We start from the raw sequence: 21,915 nt of genomic DNA on the forward strand, positions 1-21,915 counted from the left end.
ATTCCTTCACTTCACAGCATAGACGATTGCATTTATACATGCAGGACTGAGAGTCCCTACTTTATTTGAGAAGACGTATTAACACCACTCACACTCTGCCTTACGCTTAGTGCTTTAGGTCACTCTTTCCTAATTTGGATCAATTATCCCATTTCCCCTCTCTGACACAGTGTTTCTCATTCAGCATAATGCACCGGCTATTCGTCAGTCAATGCGTAATGAGCTCGCCTCTTCGCTATTCGTGTACACTCGTGTCAGGGTGACTGAATGCAAGCTTTCTCTACTGTCTGAGGCTCATTTGAAATTTAAATATTGCCTCATTGCTGAGTCTCAATAATATTGACTTTCACGTCTCTCCAGAGGCAGCAGGGATATATTTGGTACAGGATTGTGTTTTGTCTTACAGAATGTATGCATCTAGGTTTTTTCTGGACTGCAGCAATCAGATTCAATTAATTTATTTTGTATTGCCCAAAATCATAAATCACAAATTTGCCCTCAGAGGGTTTTACAATCTGTACGCATGTGACATCCTCTGTCCCGGGACACTCACATCAAATTCCAGCCAAAACTAATTTTAACCAACATTTAACATTAAGTAAAATATTATAGCTTTAAGACAGGATATTTAAATATATAAATATTTTTGCTTATGAGACGAAAAAGCCTATAAATATATATCAGTGTTACACTTTGCTCAACATAACTTAAATCCCTAAACTGTAACTCCTGAAAGATTGAACCCAGATTTCACTATTTCTAGTGGTTTTAACCGTATGGACATTAAAGTGTCCCCAACAAGAAAGTGAAGTAGACACTGCAGCTGCGTCTGTGGTCCACTAGATGGAGTACTACATCACTGAAAAGGGTTTCTGTCATAGTAGCACACACATCTTCAGGATATCATATCATAAAATCTTTGATTAGCAATGACAACTCAGAGAGTTAGCTGTGACTGGAGACAAATACGGCCCCTAGTGATTGGACAATATTCAGAGATTTCTATTATGTATAGTGTGGATGGATTTCTCTTTTTTACTTCTCACATGGCCTTATACTCTTTCCTTATCTTGCATTTAAATGAGGCAAATATGTATTTCCAGAAATCCTGTTTATTCTGAACATCATGGGGAAATATGGTTAATATGTTAAATTTAAACTACAGTATGTTTAATTGTTTGGTCTACAAAAGACCTAAAAGGGATTCAGTTTTCAGTGGTATGAAGCTCAAACCATCAGATGTGTTGTGTTGTTGCTTGAAGAATGACTTAAAGGTTTCTTAATCAGTTCCTTACAATGAGCGAGTCCTGCATGAACACTAAATATTCAACCAAACTATTTTGGTTATTTCTCACGATGGATTTCTGTATTTGTGGGTATGGCCTTACTTTTCTCACTGGTTTAAACGCGGGCGAGGCTCAGTTCACCTGTCAGAGTTTTGCAGCATTTGAATCCCAATTCAATGACAGCTGTGGGATTGAAAGCACAGAATCTGAATGTTCCATTCTGAACAAATACAAAGTTTTCACAGGCTTTAAGTTATTAATTCATTATCAAATGATCAACTAATCAACTAAACAAAGATTTTACCAATTTTATTAAATTGTATACCAATTGTTTCAGCCCTAGTTAAATCATCCGTCATCAGTGAACCAGTACAAATCTCACCACAAGCAGGCAGTGGTGGTAAGTAACTAAGTGCATTTACGACAGTGCTGTACTTGTACTGAGACAAATTGCCCTGTGGGAACAATATAATATATCGTATTGCATTGTATTGTACTTATGTACAAGGGGGTGATAATGAGGTTATTATTACAAAATATGATCAACAAATAAGATTATTATATATATATATATATATATATATATATATATATATATATATATATATATATATATTTGAGTACAATTTGGAATCCAGGACTTTTACTTGTGAGAGGATTTCTTCTCTGTGGTGTTGCTACTATTAAATAAATGATCCCTGTACTTTTTCCACCACTGTCTGCAGCGGAGCTTTTATTTATTATAAATATAAATTACTGTTACTTTTAATACTTTGGCCCATGCATCAAATTGTTAATACAAAATAAAATTAAATAGAAGAATCTGCCAGGGATAAATAAAAAATATTCTGATTATTATCAATTTCTGATTAGATTACAGGTCTTTGATGTTTTCCACGGGGTTGTTTTACTTGTGTGAATGTAGACATGTAACTCTAATGTACACTGGAAAAGTGCCAGAACGCTAATAAGATTAATTGAGACCACTGGGGCACACCATTGTGTAAAACTATCATTCAACTAATTATATTAACAATAGAGTCATTAGTGAGATTATATAGAGCCACATCAGTGCATGACATCAAAGTCTAACATCAGCCCCCAGAGACACAGAGAGAAATCTCTACAGGCTGCACTTGCAACATCATTAACAACGTGGTGAAGGTGGTTAGGGATGGGCAGACTGGGTGTGTTTTTTTCTGCTGATATAGAAGATATATTAAACAGTAATTGCATCTGTTTTAATTATGGTGGCAGGTTGAAGTGGCATCACAGCGACAGTCTAGAGTACAAATTGTATCAGATGAGCTTAATGAAGAGTCAAAGTACAAACTGTCTTTATTGACAGCAATAAGAAAGGATTATGGGTTGGCAGACTCGGCAGTAATCAGACTCTATCATTACTTTTTAACAACATTTACAGTCTGAGAAACATTACAAAACGCATCATTTATGTTATGTAATTGTAATAGTATGACATTAGCATTCCCACCCCTGCAGTCATATTTGAAGTAGACTCTTAAGGACAACCTAACTAGACTATTTCAATGTTTACCCATCGTGTAGTGACACCCCAAACATTACAGCTATTATTTCAATGCCTATGTGTTACTGAACATTGAAAGCTCATTAATCAGACAAATTGAGCACGGAAATTGTGTCGCCCCCCCCCCCCCCCCCATAGATTAATCCTCCAACCATTTTATAAACAACATCCATCATGCTATGTGAGACAAACTACACTCATTCATCTGTGGATCTTTGTTTCTAAAGGCTTTTTAACCATGCAGCATGCGAGAGAAATAGAACATGTATGTATGTATGTATGTATGGGTGGATGGATGGATGGGTGTGTGTGTGTGTGTGTGTGTGTGTGTGTGTGTGTGTGTGTGTGTGTGTGTGTGTGTGTATGGATATATGGATGTATGTATGTATATGGATGTATGTATGTATGTATGTATGGGTGGATGGATGGATGGGTGTGTGTGTGTGTGTGTGTGTGTGTGTGTGTATGGATGTATGTGTATGTATGTGTGTGTGTGTATGGATGGATGGGTGTGTGTGTGTATGGATGGATGGATGTATGCATGTATGTATGTATGTATGTATGCATGTATGTGTGTGTATGTATGTATGTATGTATGTATGTGTGTGTGTACGTATATGTATGGATGTTTCTTTCTATAACATATTTGATTTCTCTGTGTAATTCAACTGCCCCTCTGCTAATGCTGTTACATTAAAGCACCAAAGTAGTTGTCATTCAGTTTGTGTCCTTGGACAATGGGGCACTATCGCTGCATTCTTGAGAGAAAAAGCTGTGTACTCGGAGCTGGACTGCTGGACATGGACACTGAGAGAATACTGAATACATTGTTCACACATCAAGTCCTCACAGTCATCTCAAGACTCCACTTTAAAGAGCGGTGCCAGTGTTGTTTTATAACACGCCTTTTCTCATTTCTCAAATTGACAAGTAACAGGTTTGACTGTATTCTATAACATTTCAGGCATCCATTGATTTCCATCAATTTCTGTACAATGTAAAAATCGAAACAATAAGGCAGTTGAAATGTCTACAAATCCACTACTGAGCAAACTCTTTCCACTGATGAAGACCATGTGATACAGCTGAAAGCCTCAGAAAAGCATAAGCTGTGGGATGGGTTTGTCAATATATGACAAACTTTTAAAATCAATTTGTGCTTAAACTACATCACCACGCAATGAATGCAGACTTCACAGATGTATGAATCACACAAACATTTAAAAAATAAAGAGACAAGTGTCTGCTAATGGATTTTCTTACACATACAGATTACGAATGTTTATGGTGTTATAAATTTGCAAACACTTGGACTTATATGGTCTAACTTTCTCTTCTGGACAAATGTAAAGTTTCCAGTCTTCTTTTTAAATACTGGGCCACTACTCATTGTAAGGAAGCCAGCTCAAGCTGTCAGTGTCAAATAGAAAGTCCTTTAGGACTCATTTTCATGCCAGGCACAAACAGGGCCACCGAGAAAAGATGGAGGAACAGAAAGGGGCTCAGTTGGGTCACTGCCAAGGGCAGCCGTTAAAGCAGCCCACTCATTTTTCCCCCCCGTCCTCACCTGCAGAACAGTGCCACAGTGTTTAACTGCGCCAGACTAACTGAGAGAAGTTGCCCTCAACTTATTTATCTGTGTATCCTCGAGGTCGTGCGGCAGTCGCCCTGCGTTTGACACAGTCTGTAAAAGGCCACATCAGCAGACAGATAATCTGTGAGATAAAGAAGAGAGTCTTCCGTGCCAGTTCGGGGGGGGGGGATCTGGTAGGGAGAAGGGAGGGGGGTATATAAAGGGAGGCCAACGGGCATTCGCAATCCCACGGTCTGCCTGTGCCTCATCACCAGCTGCCTTCAACCCACAGCAAGCCTGCAGTCATGACGTTCAACGGAACCTGGAAGGTCGACCGCAGCGACAACTATGACAAGTTCATGGAGCAAATGGGTGAGTGTGTGTGTGTGTGTGTGTGTGTGTGAGAGAGAGAGAGAGCCTGAATGGGTCACAGAAGTCATGTTGTACTTCAGCTCCATTTTTCTGCTGAGTCTGGCCTTCTGATCTAATTCATGAGAGCAACGCATGTCACCGTGTCATGTGTTTCCATGTAGTTTGACATTGCTGTGTGAGTATTACACCGAGCAGCGAGGTGTTGATAAGCTGGAGGTGTTTATGGTGCTACCTATAATAATAGCAGTAGCTAAATAAAGATCTTTCTTTGGACTTGGACACAGTCGAATAGACTTGGAAAGCGGACTATAGTGAAGACTGTATTTCTTTTCTGTTTAAGGTATTAATATCGTGAAGCGAAAGCTGGCAGAGCACGACAACCTGAAGATCACCATCGAGCAGACCGGGGACAACTTCCACATCAAAGAGTCCAGCACCTTCCGCACTAAAGACATCGACTTCACCCTGGGCGTCCTGTTCGACTACAGCCTGGCCGACGGCACTGAAGTCTCAGTGAGTGAGCTAAAGTGGTTTCAGACACGATTAAACCAACAGCAGCAGGTCCATTTCAACGCAACGACGAATGGTTTACTTAAGGAAAGAATCGCTTTTAAAAAAAAAAGTTTGATGGATTTAAATGGGGAAAGTGCAAAACAAGCCAACTAAAGCCAATGGAAAAGTTCCAGTGAATAATTATTCTACAGTGGATATGTAGAGCTGAAATGAGGGATTGACTGAATATGGAAAATACCATCAAAACTAAACAAATGTTACCAATGATGATGCAAATATACACAAATGTAACACAACATAAGAGGAGCATCAAAGAGCTTCTATGTATATTTTTAACCAGGGTTCGTGGGAGATGGAGGGTGACGTGCTGAAAGGCAAATTTACCAGGAAAGACAACAGCAAGGTCCTGACCACCACCAGGGCTCTGGTGGGAGGAGAGCTCGTACAGGTCAGTAGATCAAGATGTATTTCATCAATAATATGCAATATGCTCATTTGTTTTGTTTCCATAAAGTAACACGCCTCTCTTTTTTCAGAGTTACAACTATGAGGGAGTGGAGGCCAAGAGGACTTTCAAGAAGCAGTAACCTTGTGTCTAAAGTTCATATTTTATTTTTATATAGACGACACAACATAGATCTGTATTGTTGTTTTTTTTCTAACAATGAGACATGGCTAAGTCAAGTGTGTTCTACGTCATACAACTCACAAATATGGTGACATTTTCCAGAGTACTGAGAGACGAATAGCTTTCCGAAGTGTCCAACTGTAAGTAGCAATGAAAAAAAAGGTCTGGAAACCTAAATAACTTGAATCAAACCGAGAAAAAGTGGAATAAACAGGTAATGATTGTTCAATTTAAAGATATCCTACTTAAACTTTACTTAACTACATGCAGCTGGGCAGGCAGGTGAACAAAATCCGATAATCAACTGAAGTATTTAGTGTGAGGCATGACGACGACTAAAGGAGAGTATAACAGAGAGAAAAACATCCGTCACCATGTCAGCGTAATGTGCCTTAGAGAATCTTAGCAACCAGTCTCCAAAGACTCTTGTGGTATCTAGCCATGCAGATAGTTTGGGTTTTTCTCTGCCAAGATTTTTATATAATTGTCTCTGAGATTTATATTGCCACCCAACTACAAAAGAGGAGAACGGCATTTTGTTTGTGTTTCTTCCTGCATTGAAAGGTGTCATTTAAAAAAAATTCAACCGCAGCTTGTCTTTTCAGAAGCCATGTCCCAGTTGCTCATGATAATCCACAGAGCACGTTGCCTACAGTTTTCAGAGGGAACTACTTCATTGGTACGATGTAGTTCCAGTGAAAGCTGTCCATGTGTTGTGGATTATCCAAGGCAACGGGTGCTTTGTTTCTGGAGATACATGCTACTGTACCTTTTTTTTAAATGTCATTTTCAACACTGTGAGCAACGCCAAAGGAAATCCTTCCACCTCCACAGTATTAGGGTGGACGCATAAATCCTAGACATGAATACCTCAAAATCTGGGCCAAAAAAATACCAAAAATATCAGCATGAATAGTTCCAGCTGGAGTAAGGATGGACCACAGCTACTTAAACTTGACTTCAGTGTGCTTTTAACTGCATCAAACAACCACATATCATCCCACACTGGACTGCATCATTGTGATGGGAAGCAGTGCAATAACGACCCCACACAACATGACATGTGTCTATTTGCACTAATGGTTCTTATATATTGTATTGTCTGTAACAATTAAACAATTTTCATGAATCACTTGTGCCTTGGCGTTATTTTAAAGTCATTTTAAAGAGGCAGCATGTAGGATTTAGAGGCATCTAGTGGTGCAGTTTCGGATTGCAACCGACTGAATACTCCTCCACTTTCCAAGGCCGAGGTTTCGTGTGCAAAACGGTTCAGGACCTTCGCACGCCTACTTCAGGAGCAACGGAATTCAGGGGTTTTGCACTCGGCAGTAATTTAACCGTAATTTCACAAGCGTATCGGAGAACTGTCATGATCTTCAGTTAACTTAAAAAAACAAAAAGGCCTTCCCCAGACCCAGTGTTTGATTTGCTCATTCTGATCTTCAGTAGAAACATTGATGTTGCAACATGGCGGGCTTCGTGAAGAGGACGCGTTCCCTTTGTAGATAAGAAGAGCTCATTCTGAGCTCATGAAAGCACGATTCTTAGGTTCAGGGGATTATACACTAATACAATCATAGTTTTAGATATTATATACCATTGCTGCCTCAAACCCCTTCACACTGGCCCTTTATTGAATGAATGAATATTAAAGTTTAACTGTTGCTCCAAAGGTCTACAAACTCATGTTGCCTCTAGGCCAGATAAGTCAACTTTTATTGAGTGATTAAGATAAAAAAATAATCCTGTCTTGTGATGACATTTTATGAGCATGATAAGTTCATACGCTGTTTTGATTAAGGGAAGGATAACATTACTTCAGCATTACAGACGCCGCTTTAAAGTCCCTCCAACATAGCCTGAGCGCAGTCCGGTCACATGATGACAGCAGGGTCTCGTGCTGTCATGTGCTGGCCTTTGGGTGCTAGGGAAATGAGGATTCCTCACATGATGATGATGAAGGACATGTTTTTTTCTTTGCAATGGTGAGAGGAAAATAAAAGTATATGCACTGAGCATCTCTGACCACAAGAGGGCGACATGTTTCTACTTTTACTTTAGAGTCGAACCATTAGATACTTCAGCACAGAATGAAAGTTGTAAATGTATTTTTAAAACTCTTTTGGATTGTGGATTATGAGTCCTCACTAAGTGCTCCTCAGCAGTTTTTAACCAAATATTATTGAAGCCCATTTGTGCCAGGAAGAGAAAAAAAAGTAGATGAAAAGTAGTTGTAAAAACATATAAATGCTCAGTGTACATCAACATTTTTATTTACTAAGATGTCAAAATGTTGGCTCAACAATGAGATTTTTTGATCATGAGAAACTTTTCATCTATTTACATTTTTTTCTGGCAGAAATGTGCTTCCATACAAGAGGGTTAAGATCTATATCACAATATGTACGACAATATTTTACATGATCAATATACAGAGAACTGGTGTTTCATTGTAATACATCACATCAGACAAATGTCTTCACTATCGAGCCCTACTGTGTGTCTTTTTTTGCTGGATTTATAAAAAAGCCATTGCAAAATTTAAAATAGACCAGAAGATATCTTCCAAGCACACTTGATAACTAATAAAGAGTAAAGGTGTCACCCCTACGGAGGCCCATCTAAACCTGGACACCCTGAGATGACGTCCCCCCCCCCCCCCCCGAGGCCTGAGTGGCACCGTCTTTCATGGAGGTATAAACCCACCGCGCTAAGGGCTAATCTGGTAGAGGCGGGGCTGCTTTGAACACCGGTTCACCCCTGAATCCACCACAGGGAGTGGAGTCCTCTGAGACCCCTCAGATGCTGTGAGCCTGCAGATTTTAGTGCAAGGAGAAATGGGTTGGTGGGTCTCCTTGCTTTGCGTTTGGATCTGCAGTCCGAAATGACTCTTATGCTTTCCATCTCAGCAATAGTTTTTAACAAGGTTGTAGTTGTGTCCAGTCTTACAGTTAATAGCAGATGTGCTTTGGCATACATCCATTCATCTTTGAACAATCCACATGCATACAGTACATTTAGTGTATACAGATGATTACTGACATCAGGATGTACAGTGTTCTTTTTACTCCAGCACACGTTTTTTTTACACTGGTAGTTACTGTTAAATTGGCATTGGTGGAAAGTAACAATGTACATTTACTCAAATACTGTACTAAAGGACAATTTTTGACATTATATAGGGTTGTACATTTATTTCACATATTAAATTACTAAATCGTTTTCAGATTAGGATTTTGACACTATCATAGATTAAAGTACCTAACTGTATATGAAAGAAATAGTTAAATTTAGCTCCACCTTAATAATCCATAGCGCTAAGGCCATTCTGCATGAGTAGGCTACTTCAATTTTTACTTTTACTTAAGTAAATTATGTGAGCACTTCTTCTTCCACATAGATTTTGCACTTAAAGTGGATTAAATGTACGAAATAGGTTCATAATTCCTACAGTTTGAACACACCACGAGTGTAAACAGCAGTTAAAAGTGTTTTGAATGCAGAACCTCTACCTGTAATGGTATATTGTACATTGCGGTATTGCTACTTTTACCAAAATAAAGGATCTAAATACTTCTCTCAGCCCTGATTATGGGAACAGTGTCCTGTGTACTGTAGATGAATCCTGTAATGTGTCTTCATTACCATTGGGTGGCGCTGTCGAGCCCTTTATCTTCCGAGAGAAAGGGCCTTTGGTTGTTCTATGATGTCATCCTCAGTCAAGTTATCATATGACACGCACCCTATTTGTACAGACAGACACACACACACACACACACACACACACACACACACACACACCTACATAATTATTGGATCTCTGCTCAGATTATTAAAACAATATCTCTATGTACTTATCCAAGGAGTAGACTGAAGCAACATGAAATCAGTGAGAAACAGGGAAGTCGTGGGAGCGTTAGCCCTCAGTGTTTTGATTGCTGTGAGACTGAGGGAGCAGGGGCCCGCTCAAGGGAGATAGAAGTCGTGGATGAGCGAGGAAGAGGAGGAGGAGGAGGAGGAGGAGGAGGAAAAACAGTGAGAGGTGGACAGAGAAAAGACAGAGAGTGAGAATGAGGGGAGCGAAGAGAGGACAGTGGAGGGAGAAAACACTCCTCGCTCTCCATCACCCCCCACACCTGCTGTGAAATCAAATTCACTGACTCACTCTGAAGTCTTCAGCTCATCTGAAAAGTGTAACGATCACAAAAGACACCAACAGCGCGGTGGGGAGGGTCGGGGCTTTTGGTTGGGAAAGCTTTCCAGGAAGACAGAACCCCCCTAATGGCCAATCACTGTTTAGACAATGACTGTGCAGACAAATGAGTCACCAGTTAGTCAGCGCTGCATACTCTATCTGAACCTTTTCAAATGCCTCGAGACTTGGGCATTATATAGGATATCAGCCGCTGCACATGCTCAGAAGAGACTTTTACCAAACGTGGGAATACGGAAGTGTTATTATTATGAAAAGTACGGTATGTATGAAGATGATGAATTCCCAGTTAGACATCAAGTTTAAGAAAAAAATGATCAGACTGTTCACTGTGGTCTTATTGATAATATTAGATAATCTAGATGTATCATTGGTAAAACAACCAAGGTGCAAGATCCGAAGTTGGGAGCATTTTGATTGTTTCTCAACGGTTCTCAACATGTCGTAAGTGAGCCAAAAAACGCAGTGTGCTTGTTTGACGAGTTTCAGTTCACAGCTCTCACTTTGGCTATAAAAGGGCCGGGTGGATCGCAGCACCCCCCACAGGACTCACACAGCTGTGAGCCTTCTCCAAGTTCACAAAACACATGCAGACTGGACGGCCCCCATGACCCCACCAGCCCTGCCAGGGTAAAGAGCTGGTCCGCTGTCCTCGGCCAGGACGGAATCCGCATTGCTCCTCCTGGATCTGAGCTTCTACAATCAGTCGGAGCCTCCTTTGCAGCACTTTAGAATAAACTGCCCCAGGGAGGCTGAGCGGTGTGATTTTAAAAACAATTTGAAAAAGGGGAAATCACTCATTGGTTGAACTGCTTACAATATAGAAGATAAAATTGCGACAAAAGGTCACAAGAAGACGTTGTTTCAAAAACTTTTGGAACTGGAGGTGGTCAATGTTTCACCGCAGTGGGCAAAGCGACACAGCAGATAGGGAAATTAATACAAAATGGGGGGCTCCATCGTTCAGTGCCAAGCAAAAACAGACACATTTCAGCAAGGACATTTAGTCTGGCACGCCGCGGCTGGAAGAGGACGGTTGAAACGGGACAGAAACACCTCTTTAATGGACTCATCAAAGGGAGTAACACCATTACAAAGTGTTGCCAGTCGGGCGTATGCATGCATGCACCCAGATGAATATCTCCCCTCGCCCCCCACGCATGCTCACACAGGCGCTTTTATCCCCCACTTTACTCCACTCTTGACACCCTGCCTGTAGCCCCTCCGGGCACAAGACTGGAGCGCGCGTCATGTGAGAAGCCGCTGCGTGTCACCCGGTGTGACCGAGCACACAGAAGAGAGCTGAGGCCGCAAAGACAGTTACTGAAATTGGCTTTGGTCTCGGTCTCAGGAGTAGCCAGCTCCTGGGTTAGGCGGGCTATTCTTATAGAGGGCAGTGAGAGGGCTCCAGCTCCCCTGGTACACAAACCACTTTATAGGATCCCACATCATGTTTTGATGTGGGGGAGGTGTTATCCAATGACAAGTGTGAGGGAAAGGAAGAGGAGCCTTACGCAGGTGGATTTCTTTGTGGGTAAAAAAAAAAAAAAGTTGTAAGTGCAGTCAAAACGTGAAAAATGGAAGTATTAATTCTCTTAGAATATGGAGAGACAAGACTGCCAACAGGAACCGATCAGTTGGTGGAAAAAAAGAGGAAAGCTTTTTCACCTTTAATACGTTGATAACATAAATCAAATCTTTAAACTACGATTTCTACTTAGCTCACACACACACACACACACACGTTTTATGGATTGGTGGTTAAAGAATTATACTGATATTTCTGTTTACTCTTTGAGTATTCATGTAACTCATAAAAGATTTGATGATGTAATCATTTATATTTTTGGCTGATTTGATTTTTTTTAAGAGCTGTTTGTCAGTTTGGTTTGGTTTGAAAAAACACACAAAAAAAAAACTTAAAGCAAGCCCAATCACATTCATAAAGATGAAATAACGACTGCAGGGATGACGTCAATCTTTAATGGCAGACGGCCTGAAATGTCTTCATTTAACATTTTCATAAAAACTCATTTTGATCACCTTTTTTTTTTTTTTTTGGTTTCAAACAAACAAACGCTCTGCAATTCACTGAAATACAGTTTCTCCTTACAGCGGCTAAAGTACATAAATATCAACAGTACTGTATGCATTAAGAAAAAGAAAAGAAGAACACACACACATGCCGTGAACATGCACAGAACACACAGGTACGCACATGGTATACTGAAACCAATGACAAAGGGAGGGATCATCATATCAATTTCCAGGAACTTCTGTACCGTACTGCTGGCAAAACACAAAAAGATCCATTCGTTCAAAGATTCTCTCTGGATTTCACAGTGAATTATGCAGGTAAAACCGTATTCATATATCAGATACAAACACAAAAAGAAGCTCTAGAAAATTACCAAATGAATATACAATTAAACTTACAGTAATACTTACACTGAATTATATAATGGGCATCTTCTAACTTTAAAAACATAATACCCATAAAAACACACACATACACACACACACACACACACACACACACACACACACACACACACATCTTATAAATACTTGTTCTAATAAATTTGGTGCCACACTTGGCTTAAAAAATGTCTGTAAAAGCAAGAACTGCTCCAGAAAATCAGTTGACATGATGTGCATATTATTATTATTATTATTATTATTATTCATTACAAACACTGACTATATGATTCAACCACTCCAATATCATTGTACACACCTGGGCTAAACATTGCAGGGAAAATTGTTTTTCTTGCCGTTTTTCCGTTTTTGATCGTCACGTCACTGAAATGTGACTTGGCCTCATCAGAAAAGTACAAGAGTCACTGTTTGTTTTCGTACGAATGCGACATGAATGAGGATTTTGGCGTCAAAATGTCACAGGAATATGATCACTCGATGATATGTCAAACAGCATAAGACGTTATTGCGGGCCCAGAATACACACGATTACAAAAGATTTTTTGGTTTTTTTTCCACACTCCAATCATCACTATGTAAATTTACAAAAGCAAGTTGAATCACGTTGGCTCCCTAAAAATAGACAAAAGAGACAAATTGCTTAAAGTGAATATCCTTTCAGATGCAGAGTGGCTCTTTGGAGTGACACCAAAAGAGACATACAGCAAAAATAAAGTCACACTTCATAAGAAATCAGACTGAGGACTACAAAGCAGTCAAAAACGGAATAATTCCACTAGCCTAGATAGCTCTCCAGTGTAAAATAAAATGCCTTTGGTCTTTTGTTTCTCGATACTGTGCTGCTGTCCTCCTGCTACACAATGAAGGAGCAAATTCCTTATTATAGCAGGGCTCAGTTTGCCATGTGCTGCAGTCTCTGGTGTAACTCTACCTTCACCGGCGATGGCTCATTCTTGTCAATGCCTCTTTTTTTTTTAACACATCTGATTACCTCGAACTGCAAAATGACGGGCGGGATCAGGTGCGTTTTTCACACATTGGCTGCAACCAAAGCACATCAGACAAAGGACTAATATGTTTGCTTCATCAGGTAAAGACGCCACACAAAGACACACACACACATGAGCAACCCTAAAACCACACAGTATGTAGAAAAGACTAAAGCAAACCCACAGGACTGCTTTGGTATAGCAGGGCGACTTACCATTTTATAATGGCACAAAACAGGAAGGGCGAAAAAAAAAAAAGAAAGTGTGAAAATTTCTCACACACTTATCACAACATGAACCAATCAAACAGAACCATTTCAAACAGTCTTGATTACAAAAATACTTTTTTGTATTTCTTTAAAATATCTAGAAATGTACAGCATTGTTTTTTTTCTCACTTTTTTTTGTTGCAAAGTCATGCTTCAACATGTATTTAATAATCATAATAACATTAATATGAATGATATACAGAATAGTAATAATTATAGTCGTATAATAACGTTACCCGGCAGCGCTTTAGACACACTTCTGTACGTCTGGCCGTGCGCAGTGACTGCATCAAATGTGTTCGCACTCCTCTGGTGGGCTGCCTTTACACTTGCATATACAGAATGCACAGCAAGAGACCTGCTAACGTTAGACAGGCGATGCAGTCGACTGGTTAACAAAGGGTGTGTGTGCGCCTTTGCCGTGCACGCCCCGGTACCTTTCATGGAGGTGTCAGAGGAGGTGTAGCCGAAGCGCTGCCGGTAAATCTTGAGTATGTAACAGTATAAAAAAAGAGTTGGAAGGACTTGGGGGGAGGGAGGGGGGGGGCTCGATGTGTGATGGAGGCTGGGGTCTAGAATGTCCTGAGGCCCAAGAGGCTGCTGCTGCCTAAGAGAGAGAGGGAGAGAGACACAAGGAACGGGGTGAGGTTTCCATGGTCACCGCACACGAACCTTGTACACTAATGAAAACACAGGGGATCGTGCGGGAACTGTTGCACGACACAAACACATCTGCACGCCCATAAAATCACGCGCACCATAGGTAGGCACACAAACACCGAAGCACACACACACACACACACACACACACACACACACACACACACACACACACACACACACACACACACACACACACACACACACACACACACACACACACACACACACACACACACACACACACCGAACGCGTTGCTTGTTTTCCCCTCAATTTTCTCGCGCTTGCCTTCCAGAAGCCAAGACCACACACACTTTTATCCCCAACACATTTATAACACTGTGATTGTGGGTTTGTTTTCAAAACATCTTCTGTTGAGCAAAAACCTGAAACATACACAGATGAAAGTCGACACGCTGTCAATACGGCTTGGTGCTGCTGTGTATTCCAGCACATGTCTTTGGCAGTACAATACAATCCCCCCCTCCCCCCCCCCACACCCTCCCACCCCCACCACAAAAATAAAATAATAAATCTGGGCTTTCACAGCCTCTTCTACAAATCTACAATTTCATATCAGACACTGTGCCAGAAGTGAGAGGCGAGGTGAGATTTACACCTTTAATCCGCGCTCGCTGGGATCAGCGGTCATGAAGTCCGAGCCGTAAAACTCACCGACGGTACGCTGCTCCGTGAGCTGGAGTCAGGTCAGTCCTGCTTTCTAATTGGATACGAGAGGCAATCAGCAACGCCCGTCACAGCCGGCCACGGCCACCATCACACATCAGGAACCTGAGGACCCAAAAGAAGGCGGAGTTTTACTGAATCGAACAAGCTGCAACAGAACCTTGACTTCTAGCGGCGTGTTCTTGTTGTGTTGATTCAACGTGGATTGTTTAAAATGTCTGTTATTGCATTTGACCACTATATATTCATGATTTATAAGGGATAAAGACAGGGTAATACAATGCAACCTTCGCCAGCTTTTGCCATATCCGTCAAACTCAAAAGCTGCACTCAAACGAGACACAGCCTCACAATGTAAAGCTTCTTCGGCGCTGTTATGGCAAAGTACAGCTGTGTGTAGCTTTAAAAGGGATGTTGGATTCAAAAGAGGGAAAAAAAAGAAAATCCAAAAAAAAATCCAAAATCAAAGAAGAACCTATATCATGATATTTAGTCCCTAATACGAGCTCCACAAACACTGGATTGCTACACTTCCCACAAAGCAACTTGAGCTTTCATTTGATGCTCTCTGTCTGGTAAACGGCCACACCTTTTAAACTTCACACACACACAGTTTCGTAATGCAGGCTTTCTGTAAAGGTGCAGTCTTTATGCTCACGCCAAGATTACTCAAGCGATGTCTCTAAAGTCATTTTCTCAGACTCATCAAAGCTCCTCCGCAGCCACAGAAGACATTATAAAACTCTTTCCTCAGGATGTGTAGCACACACTCTAACTACGGGGACTACCCCCCTTTTTAAAAAGACTGTTTTGCAAATTCTTTCAAGCTCAAAGTCCAACTGTGACAAACAGGATGTTGGCTGACAATAGTCTTAAATACTTATGTTGAACTGCTGCCTAACAACCATATCTCCCATGATCCCTTTCCACCACAACTCCACTATCCGCAACACCAGCAGACCGAAGAGAAAGGTCAACCCTCCGACCCCCCTGCACCCACCCCCAGATGTATCACCAAAAATAGACATGTCTTGGAGGCCCGTGGTAACTTGGGTTCGGGGAGAGGGGGACTCTTTGGAACAATAAACAATTAGTAAACCAAACATGACCGTAAGAGAAAGAAACAGAGAGGCTGTTGCAGGCAATGACGGGGAGACGGGTTGGGAACCGTTCCCCGATCAGAGAACAGTGCGTTTTTGGAAGGGGCACGGCTGGCCTAGCTAATGCCCTGTTGCGCGTTCAATCAAGGATGAGGGAATCGATGCGTTATACAGCCGCTCGGCTAAGCTAACGCGGCGCATACTTCCAGACCACCATATTTGTTCTGGCTGAGACGCCAAGGTTAAAGATTGGGTTGATCATTGAACATGTCTGTGCGGATTAGGGAACGGTTTAGTGATTCGCGAGCTTAATGTGTTACATCCAATAACTCGGCCCAGGCGAATAATGTGAGATAGGTAAACAAGTAGTGTTTGACAATGTGGGAGGTGACTCGGTTTCTCATGAATGTGTGCACTGTTTCCTTTTTTTTTTTTGGTTTTCAGCTAGCAAGTGTTCCAGTGTGTGCTATCAGTGATCATTGATCTCATGCTGCAAATGAAGAGAGATGTTGTATATCCATCATTTGAGAGCGCTTTGCTCCACAGTCTGTAGTCGTTGTTAAAGGACCACAAACTAGTTCAACCCATTTACGACAAATCCCTTATAGCACACTTATGAAATATATGGTTGCCAGGTTGTGAAAAACCCCATTGGATGGAATCTTTTCTATTTGGAAATAATCCTGCTACGGATGTCGGTATTCCGTTAACAAATGCTTCAATTATTGAACTATAGTTTAAATTTAATACATTAACAGATACAGCACTTGTGTTATTTTCAGAAAGAAGAGGATTTGTGAAAATGCATATTTGCCATTTCTATAAAATATCAGTAAAATCTCCCTTCAGAAAATTCTAAAGCTTTTTTTTTAATACAGTCCTGTAGTCATACTATTGACATTATATAGACACACTATCATATTGGTATCAATTGCGTACATGGTGATGGACTACACAACACAAGTGTGTTTTAAGAGTCTTCTCACCAATTTTCATGTCATGAGGAAAACAAGTCAAACCAACAACTGCCTAGAAGTGTAAAACTGAAGAGCCCATATTCAAGAATGGGCCGTGAAAATGCAAAGCGCACTCAATTTGTAATTCATTAGCTAAAACTTCCTACTAACACTGGTATGGCCCCTTTAAGATCTCTACCTGTGCAGCGCGGCCATGAAAAAGAGCCACATCTGAAGCCCCTTTAATCTGGAGAAAAGCCTTTAGGCCCTGGCTGTGTTTCTCACATACCAGCAATAGCTGCTGGAGCTGGGTGGTGATGAATGCAGCTGCTGACATGTATCTAGCTCCTGAGACCCAGTGCAGGGACAAGGCCACAGTGTTGCTATACTCTATGTGTGTGTGTGTGTGTGTGTGTGTGTGTGTGTGTGTGTGTGTGTGTGTGTGTGTGTGTTATGTGTCAGTAGGGGGGTGAAGGAATAAAGTCCCACTTCCTTATTAGAAGGGGCCCCAGCTGGCCCTCAACTCTCCAGTGGGAGTTAGTCCAACTTTGTACAGGAACCATTGGTTTTGTCGGGCTATTGGCCAAAAAGCTCCTCAGGGCAGACAGCCAGACACACACACACACACACACACACACACACACACACACACACACACACACACACACACACACACACACACACACACACACACACACACACACACACACACACACACACACACACACACACACACGTCTCTCTCAGGCTCACACACAGGCATGCATGCATGATACACATACACACTACACTCCCCCACCATGTCTTGTCAGATGGAAAATCCGGATTACCTTTGCCTGCAGTTCACTAGGCATTAATGTCCACTATTAGGTTGTCTTTGGATCTAGCTCTGTGCCGGAGCATGAATGTCAAATATAATTCTGCTTCACAAACATTCAGATGAATGACTAGCCTAAGCCTCCCGGGGTATTACAATAACAAAAAACGTACAGTGTAATGTATTTTTAAAGAGTCAATAGTGCGTAGCGACCAGCTCCAAAATTGCATGAAGGGGAACTGCTGCAAATAAACTTTTCAAAATGGCAAACCCTTTGACAGGCAGGATGCCAGGTGATTAGGACAAGTCATTACCAGCGATGACTAAAAGACCCCTGAACACTTCCTCACTTTCAGCTGTTCACACACACACACACACACACACACACACACACACACACACACACACACACACACACACACACACACACACACACACACACACACACACACACACACACACACACACACACACACACACACGTCTCCCACGGTTCGACTTCCTAAGGCGAGCCACATACTCTGACCGTGAGCGGTCCCCGTTCGTCAGATGCCGAGACAAACACTGACCGACCACAAGCCTCTCAGGACTGTGGAGCTGGAAGCGTCTTTGATTTCCCATTGTGAAGGTCTGCTGTCACCCCGGACGCCTTTTCGGCACGAGTAACAATTCACAAGCGCTGCCTCTTTTTCAATGCGCACGACCCATTCACAGCGGACAGATTGTACAATAGCGGGCGCAACACAGACAGCTTCTCTCTGTAACCTCAGCTCAAGTGCATTCTTGTTCTCTTGCAGCTAAAAATTGTTTCAAAGTGTTTTGCAAGCGTTGTGCTTAGCGGATTGCACTGCACAAAAAAGTAACACCCTCGTCACAGCCCACATCAAGACATCAAGTAACTCTGTTTCTAACTTGACAGACAAGAAGGGCCAAAAAAAAACACAAGCGGTTTGTTTGCAAAGCTGCAAAACATCAGGGACAAACGGAGCAGCAAGGCTAACTGAACACTGACAGGTGACTGTCGGAAGTGACCAGCGCTTCTTTCTTTAATCATGGTTACCACACAGATACAGTGAATCATGAGGACCATTAGATTTGACTTTATATGTAGATTTACTTTGGAGATATAATGGCCGTGCTAATGGGGAATGGAAATAACTTATATTGTGGACCAATCTCAGATTTTCTACCAACGGAAAAGTTGTTGTTAGCTTTATTGACACGCAGTATCGTATGGTTAGCGAATGCCAAGAAGTCTGTGTTTTGGAAATTATATCTATATGTTGTTACTTACCTAAAGTGATATGTAGTTTTTTTTACATGTTGTTGTGTAGTTTTGGATGTAGTTTTAACACATCTCTCTATCAGTCTGAGATTCCTCCACCACAACACAATAAAGATGAATAAAATGACTGTGACCAATTCTCCAATGGTCCCGTTCTTACTAGAAAAAAGTAGTTCCAAAAAAACAGTTCACAGTGAGGTCTGTGGTTTTCTGGAGTAACACGAAGCTGCTGACTTATCGATAAGTCATTTTTCAATGCTATGACTAACACCAACAAAATCTCTCCCACCTCTCACCTCGATGGTACTGGGATGGCAGCAGAGATTTGAAAGACAGATATATTAAAACCTGGACTAACTAAAACAGATTAAGATTACTAAAATCTTTCTTTTAACGTTTGGATGACCAGAACCTTTTTGATTGTGTGCGCGTCGTTGTGTGTTTCGCCTGGGCCTGTACGCTGCACACTACATAATTTGAGTGTGTTGCTTATGTGTATACCTGCTGTAGTGGCCTGTAATTATCACAATATTCTGGCTGGATGTCTCAGCTTCACTTCACCCTCCACTGAGAGCCGGATGTGGGGATGTTGTTGTTTCATTGAGGGGCTAATATCCACTGGGGCAGCCTGACCGGCCAAATGACTTCCTCCTGGTTTGATAGAGGAGTAATTATTTCCTCAAAGCCCGTCCCTCCTCCACTCCCTTCCTCCTTTTACCCCCCTGACAGAGATGAAATCCCCCAAAACATCAAATTACTCAAACAGTTTTTTATTTATGTTTGTTTAGTGTTTAAAAATAGATAAGTCAGCAAAGATGAAGGGTTACAAGGGGACTACAGGACTAGCAGCAATCAACAGCTTGATGAATGTGAGCCTCCACGCTAGCCACCCACTCCCCATTCACTCCCTAAGGGCTCGGGAGAACATGTTTCTTCCTGTCCCGAGAGTTGGAGGGAGGTTACTGGTGACAGTGTGACTGGCGCCGAGTGCAAACAAACACAAACACACACACACACACACACACACACACACACACACACACACACACACACACACACACCCAGTCAGCCAACAGAGATACACAGACTAGCAGGGGATTTGTTGTGGGTTTGTTTTTCTACGAGCACAAGAGCGTTTGAGTTTGTCTGAGCCAGATGAGCGAGGCTCATGCGCAGTGTAGCTCACGCATGGTTATAGTTGCCTCATGTACTTATCTTAGCACTTATTAGAATCCAACTGCTCTATTTCCTGTCTGCAGCTCCAGTAAAAATGAATTCATCTGCAATTTATTTTAAATACAGCCCCATGGTAATCATTTTTTAATAAAGATTCATAAGAATGGCCCTTCCGGCAATAACCAGGTACCTCAGCAGATCATGGTGCATGTTCCACATTTACGACCTCTTGGAGCATCACATCCTCCGTCTCTTTCTGCCTTTATAATTCTCCACTGTGCACTTTGTCAGAATGCGGAAATGGCCAAAAAGGTTTTATGAATTAAAAAATGTATTTCATCCTGCCAGGGTTTGACAAAATGACAAACATTTCCTAATATCTGCTGTACATTACCAACATTATTACAGGACAATATTCAGTGTTTTTTTTTTTATTACGCGTACGCAATAATAAACTTTCCCTCACATACAAGTGCAATGAATATCAGGATCTGTGGAACCACTATGTTCCCTCTGATCCTCCGCAAAAACTACTCAGCATGTATGATCCTAACGAAGAACCAATTCAGTGTAGAAAAGGTGATTTTGTTCAGAAATCAGTTCATGATAAGTGGTGGAAGAAATATTCTGATCCTCTATTTAAAGCTGCACTAATCAATATATTTACATTAATGGCGGATGAAATGACGTACAATGTGAAAGGGCTCACTTATAGCGACGAACCCACAGATAATCATCATCCCTCAGCTCTACAGAGCATTTCATCATTTTCCAGCTCATCGTTTTATTTTTTCCACCTGCAAATTTACTGTTTGGGTTCACTCTTACCACTTTCATGTCTGTTTGCAGCGAAAAACGTTCCAATAAACCCAGCATCAAATGGTAGATAGAGTTAGTGACTAGATAATTATTAGCAGCTAAAAGAGCAAGATATCAAGATTAAGACATATTTAGAGTTAAGACTAAAACAGAGCTAAACTGAGAGTAAAACTGAGACTTAGAATGGTCAGCTCACCTGAAGCACGACTCCAAATGAACACGTTTATCACAGCATCATTAGGTGATAGTATGTCAATGTAGTGAAGTAAAAAGTACTTCTGAATAACAACTTAGCGAAGTAAAAAGGCAGCATGAAATAGAAATACTCAAGTAGAGGAAGTATCTCAAAACTGTACTCGAGCCCAGTGCTTGAGTACATGTGATGAGTGACTTTGACCACAGGTTACAACATTACCTATCAAAGCAGCTGATATTAGCATTTTAGCTTGTCTGTTTTAATAAAACGTTGGCATAGGAGCTCGTTGTACATTCTGTTTGACGCACTGCCTTTGATGCCTCAGATCAAGCATCACATCAATGGGAAAAGTCGACCCTCTGTACCCAGTGACCTGAGTGGGGAAAA

At 41.4% G+C, this 21,915-nt stretch overlaps 2 protein-coding genes across 5 annotated transcripts in view; one reads left to right on the forward strand and one right to left on the reverse strand.

Annotated features, from left to right (window-relative positions):
- The first annotated feature begins 4,643 nt into the window (after positions 1-4,643).
- On the forward strand, positions 4,644-7,047 carry LOC137889178 (fatty acid-binding protein, intestinal-like). Its single transcript, XM_068732875.1, has 4 exons — positions 4,644-4,777; positions 5,118-5,290; positions 5,631-5,738; positions 5,827-7,047. Exons 1-4 carry the CDS (start codon positions 4,711-4,713, stop codon positions 5,875-5,877), a joined length of 399 nt encoding a protein of 132 aa, XP_068588976.1. The 5' UTR covers positions 4,644-4,710; the 3' UTR covers positions 5,878-7,047.
- A 5,056-nt stretch (positions 7,048-12,103) lies between these two features.
- The window catches only part of LOC137889183 (RNA-binding protein with multiple splicing-like), a 32,862-nt gene continuing 23,050 nt past the window's right edge, over positions 12,104-21,915 (reverse strand). For all 4 annotated transcript variants that reach the window (XM_068732915.1, XM_068732906.1, XM_068732897.1 and 1 more), the window contains 2 exons: positions 15,168-15,284; positions 12,104-14,438 (listed from right to left, as the gene is read on the reverse strand). In XM_068732915.1, coding sequence (XP_068589016.1) covers positions 15,248-15,284 — 37 coding nt within the window. In that variant the 3' untranslated portion in view covers positions 12,104-14,438; positions 15,168-15,247. The remainder of the gene's footprint in view (positions 14,439-15,167; positions 15,285-21,915) is intronic.

This window comes from Cebidichthys violaceus, unplaced genomic scaffold, assembly GCF_023349555.1.
Source record: "Cebidichthys violaceus isolate CVI_PGR_0920_01 unplaced genomic scaffold, fCebVio1.0.p SCAF_108, whole genome shotgun sequence".
Classification (NCBI taxonomy): domain Eukaryota; kingdom Metazoa; phylum Chordata; class Actinopteri; order Perciformes; family Stichaeidae; genus Cebidichthys; species Cebidichthys violaceus.

What these genes read in the sequence shown, in the direction of transcription:
- LOC137889178 (XM_068732875.1), top strand. Translation starts at nt 4,711, where the DNA reads ATGACGTTCAACGGAACCTGGAAGGTCGACCGCAGCGACAACTATGAC. An exon ending in CAAGTTCATGGAGCAAATGG is followed by an intron (nt 4,778 to 5,117) that starts GTGAGTGTGTGT and finishes TTTCTGTTTAAG; the next exon opens with GTATTAATATCGTGAAGCGA. An exon ending in CCGACGGCACTGAAGTCTCA is followed by an intron (nt 5,291 to 5,630) that starts GTGAGTGAGCTA and finishes ATTTTTAACCAG; the next exon opens with GGTTCGTGGGAGATGGAGGG.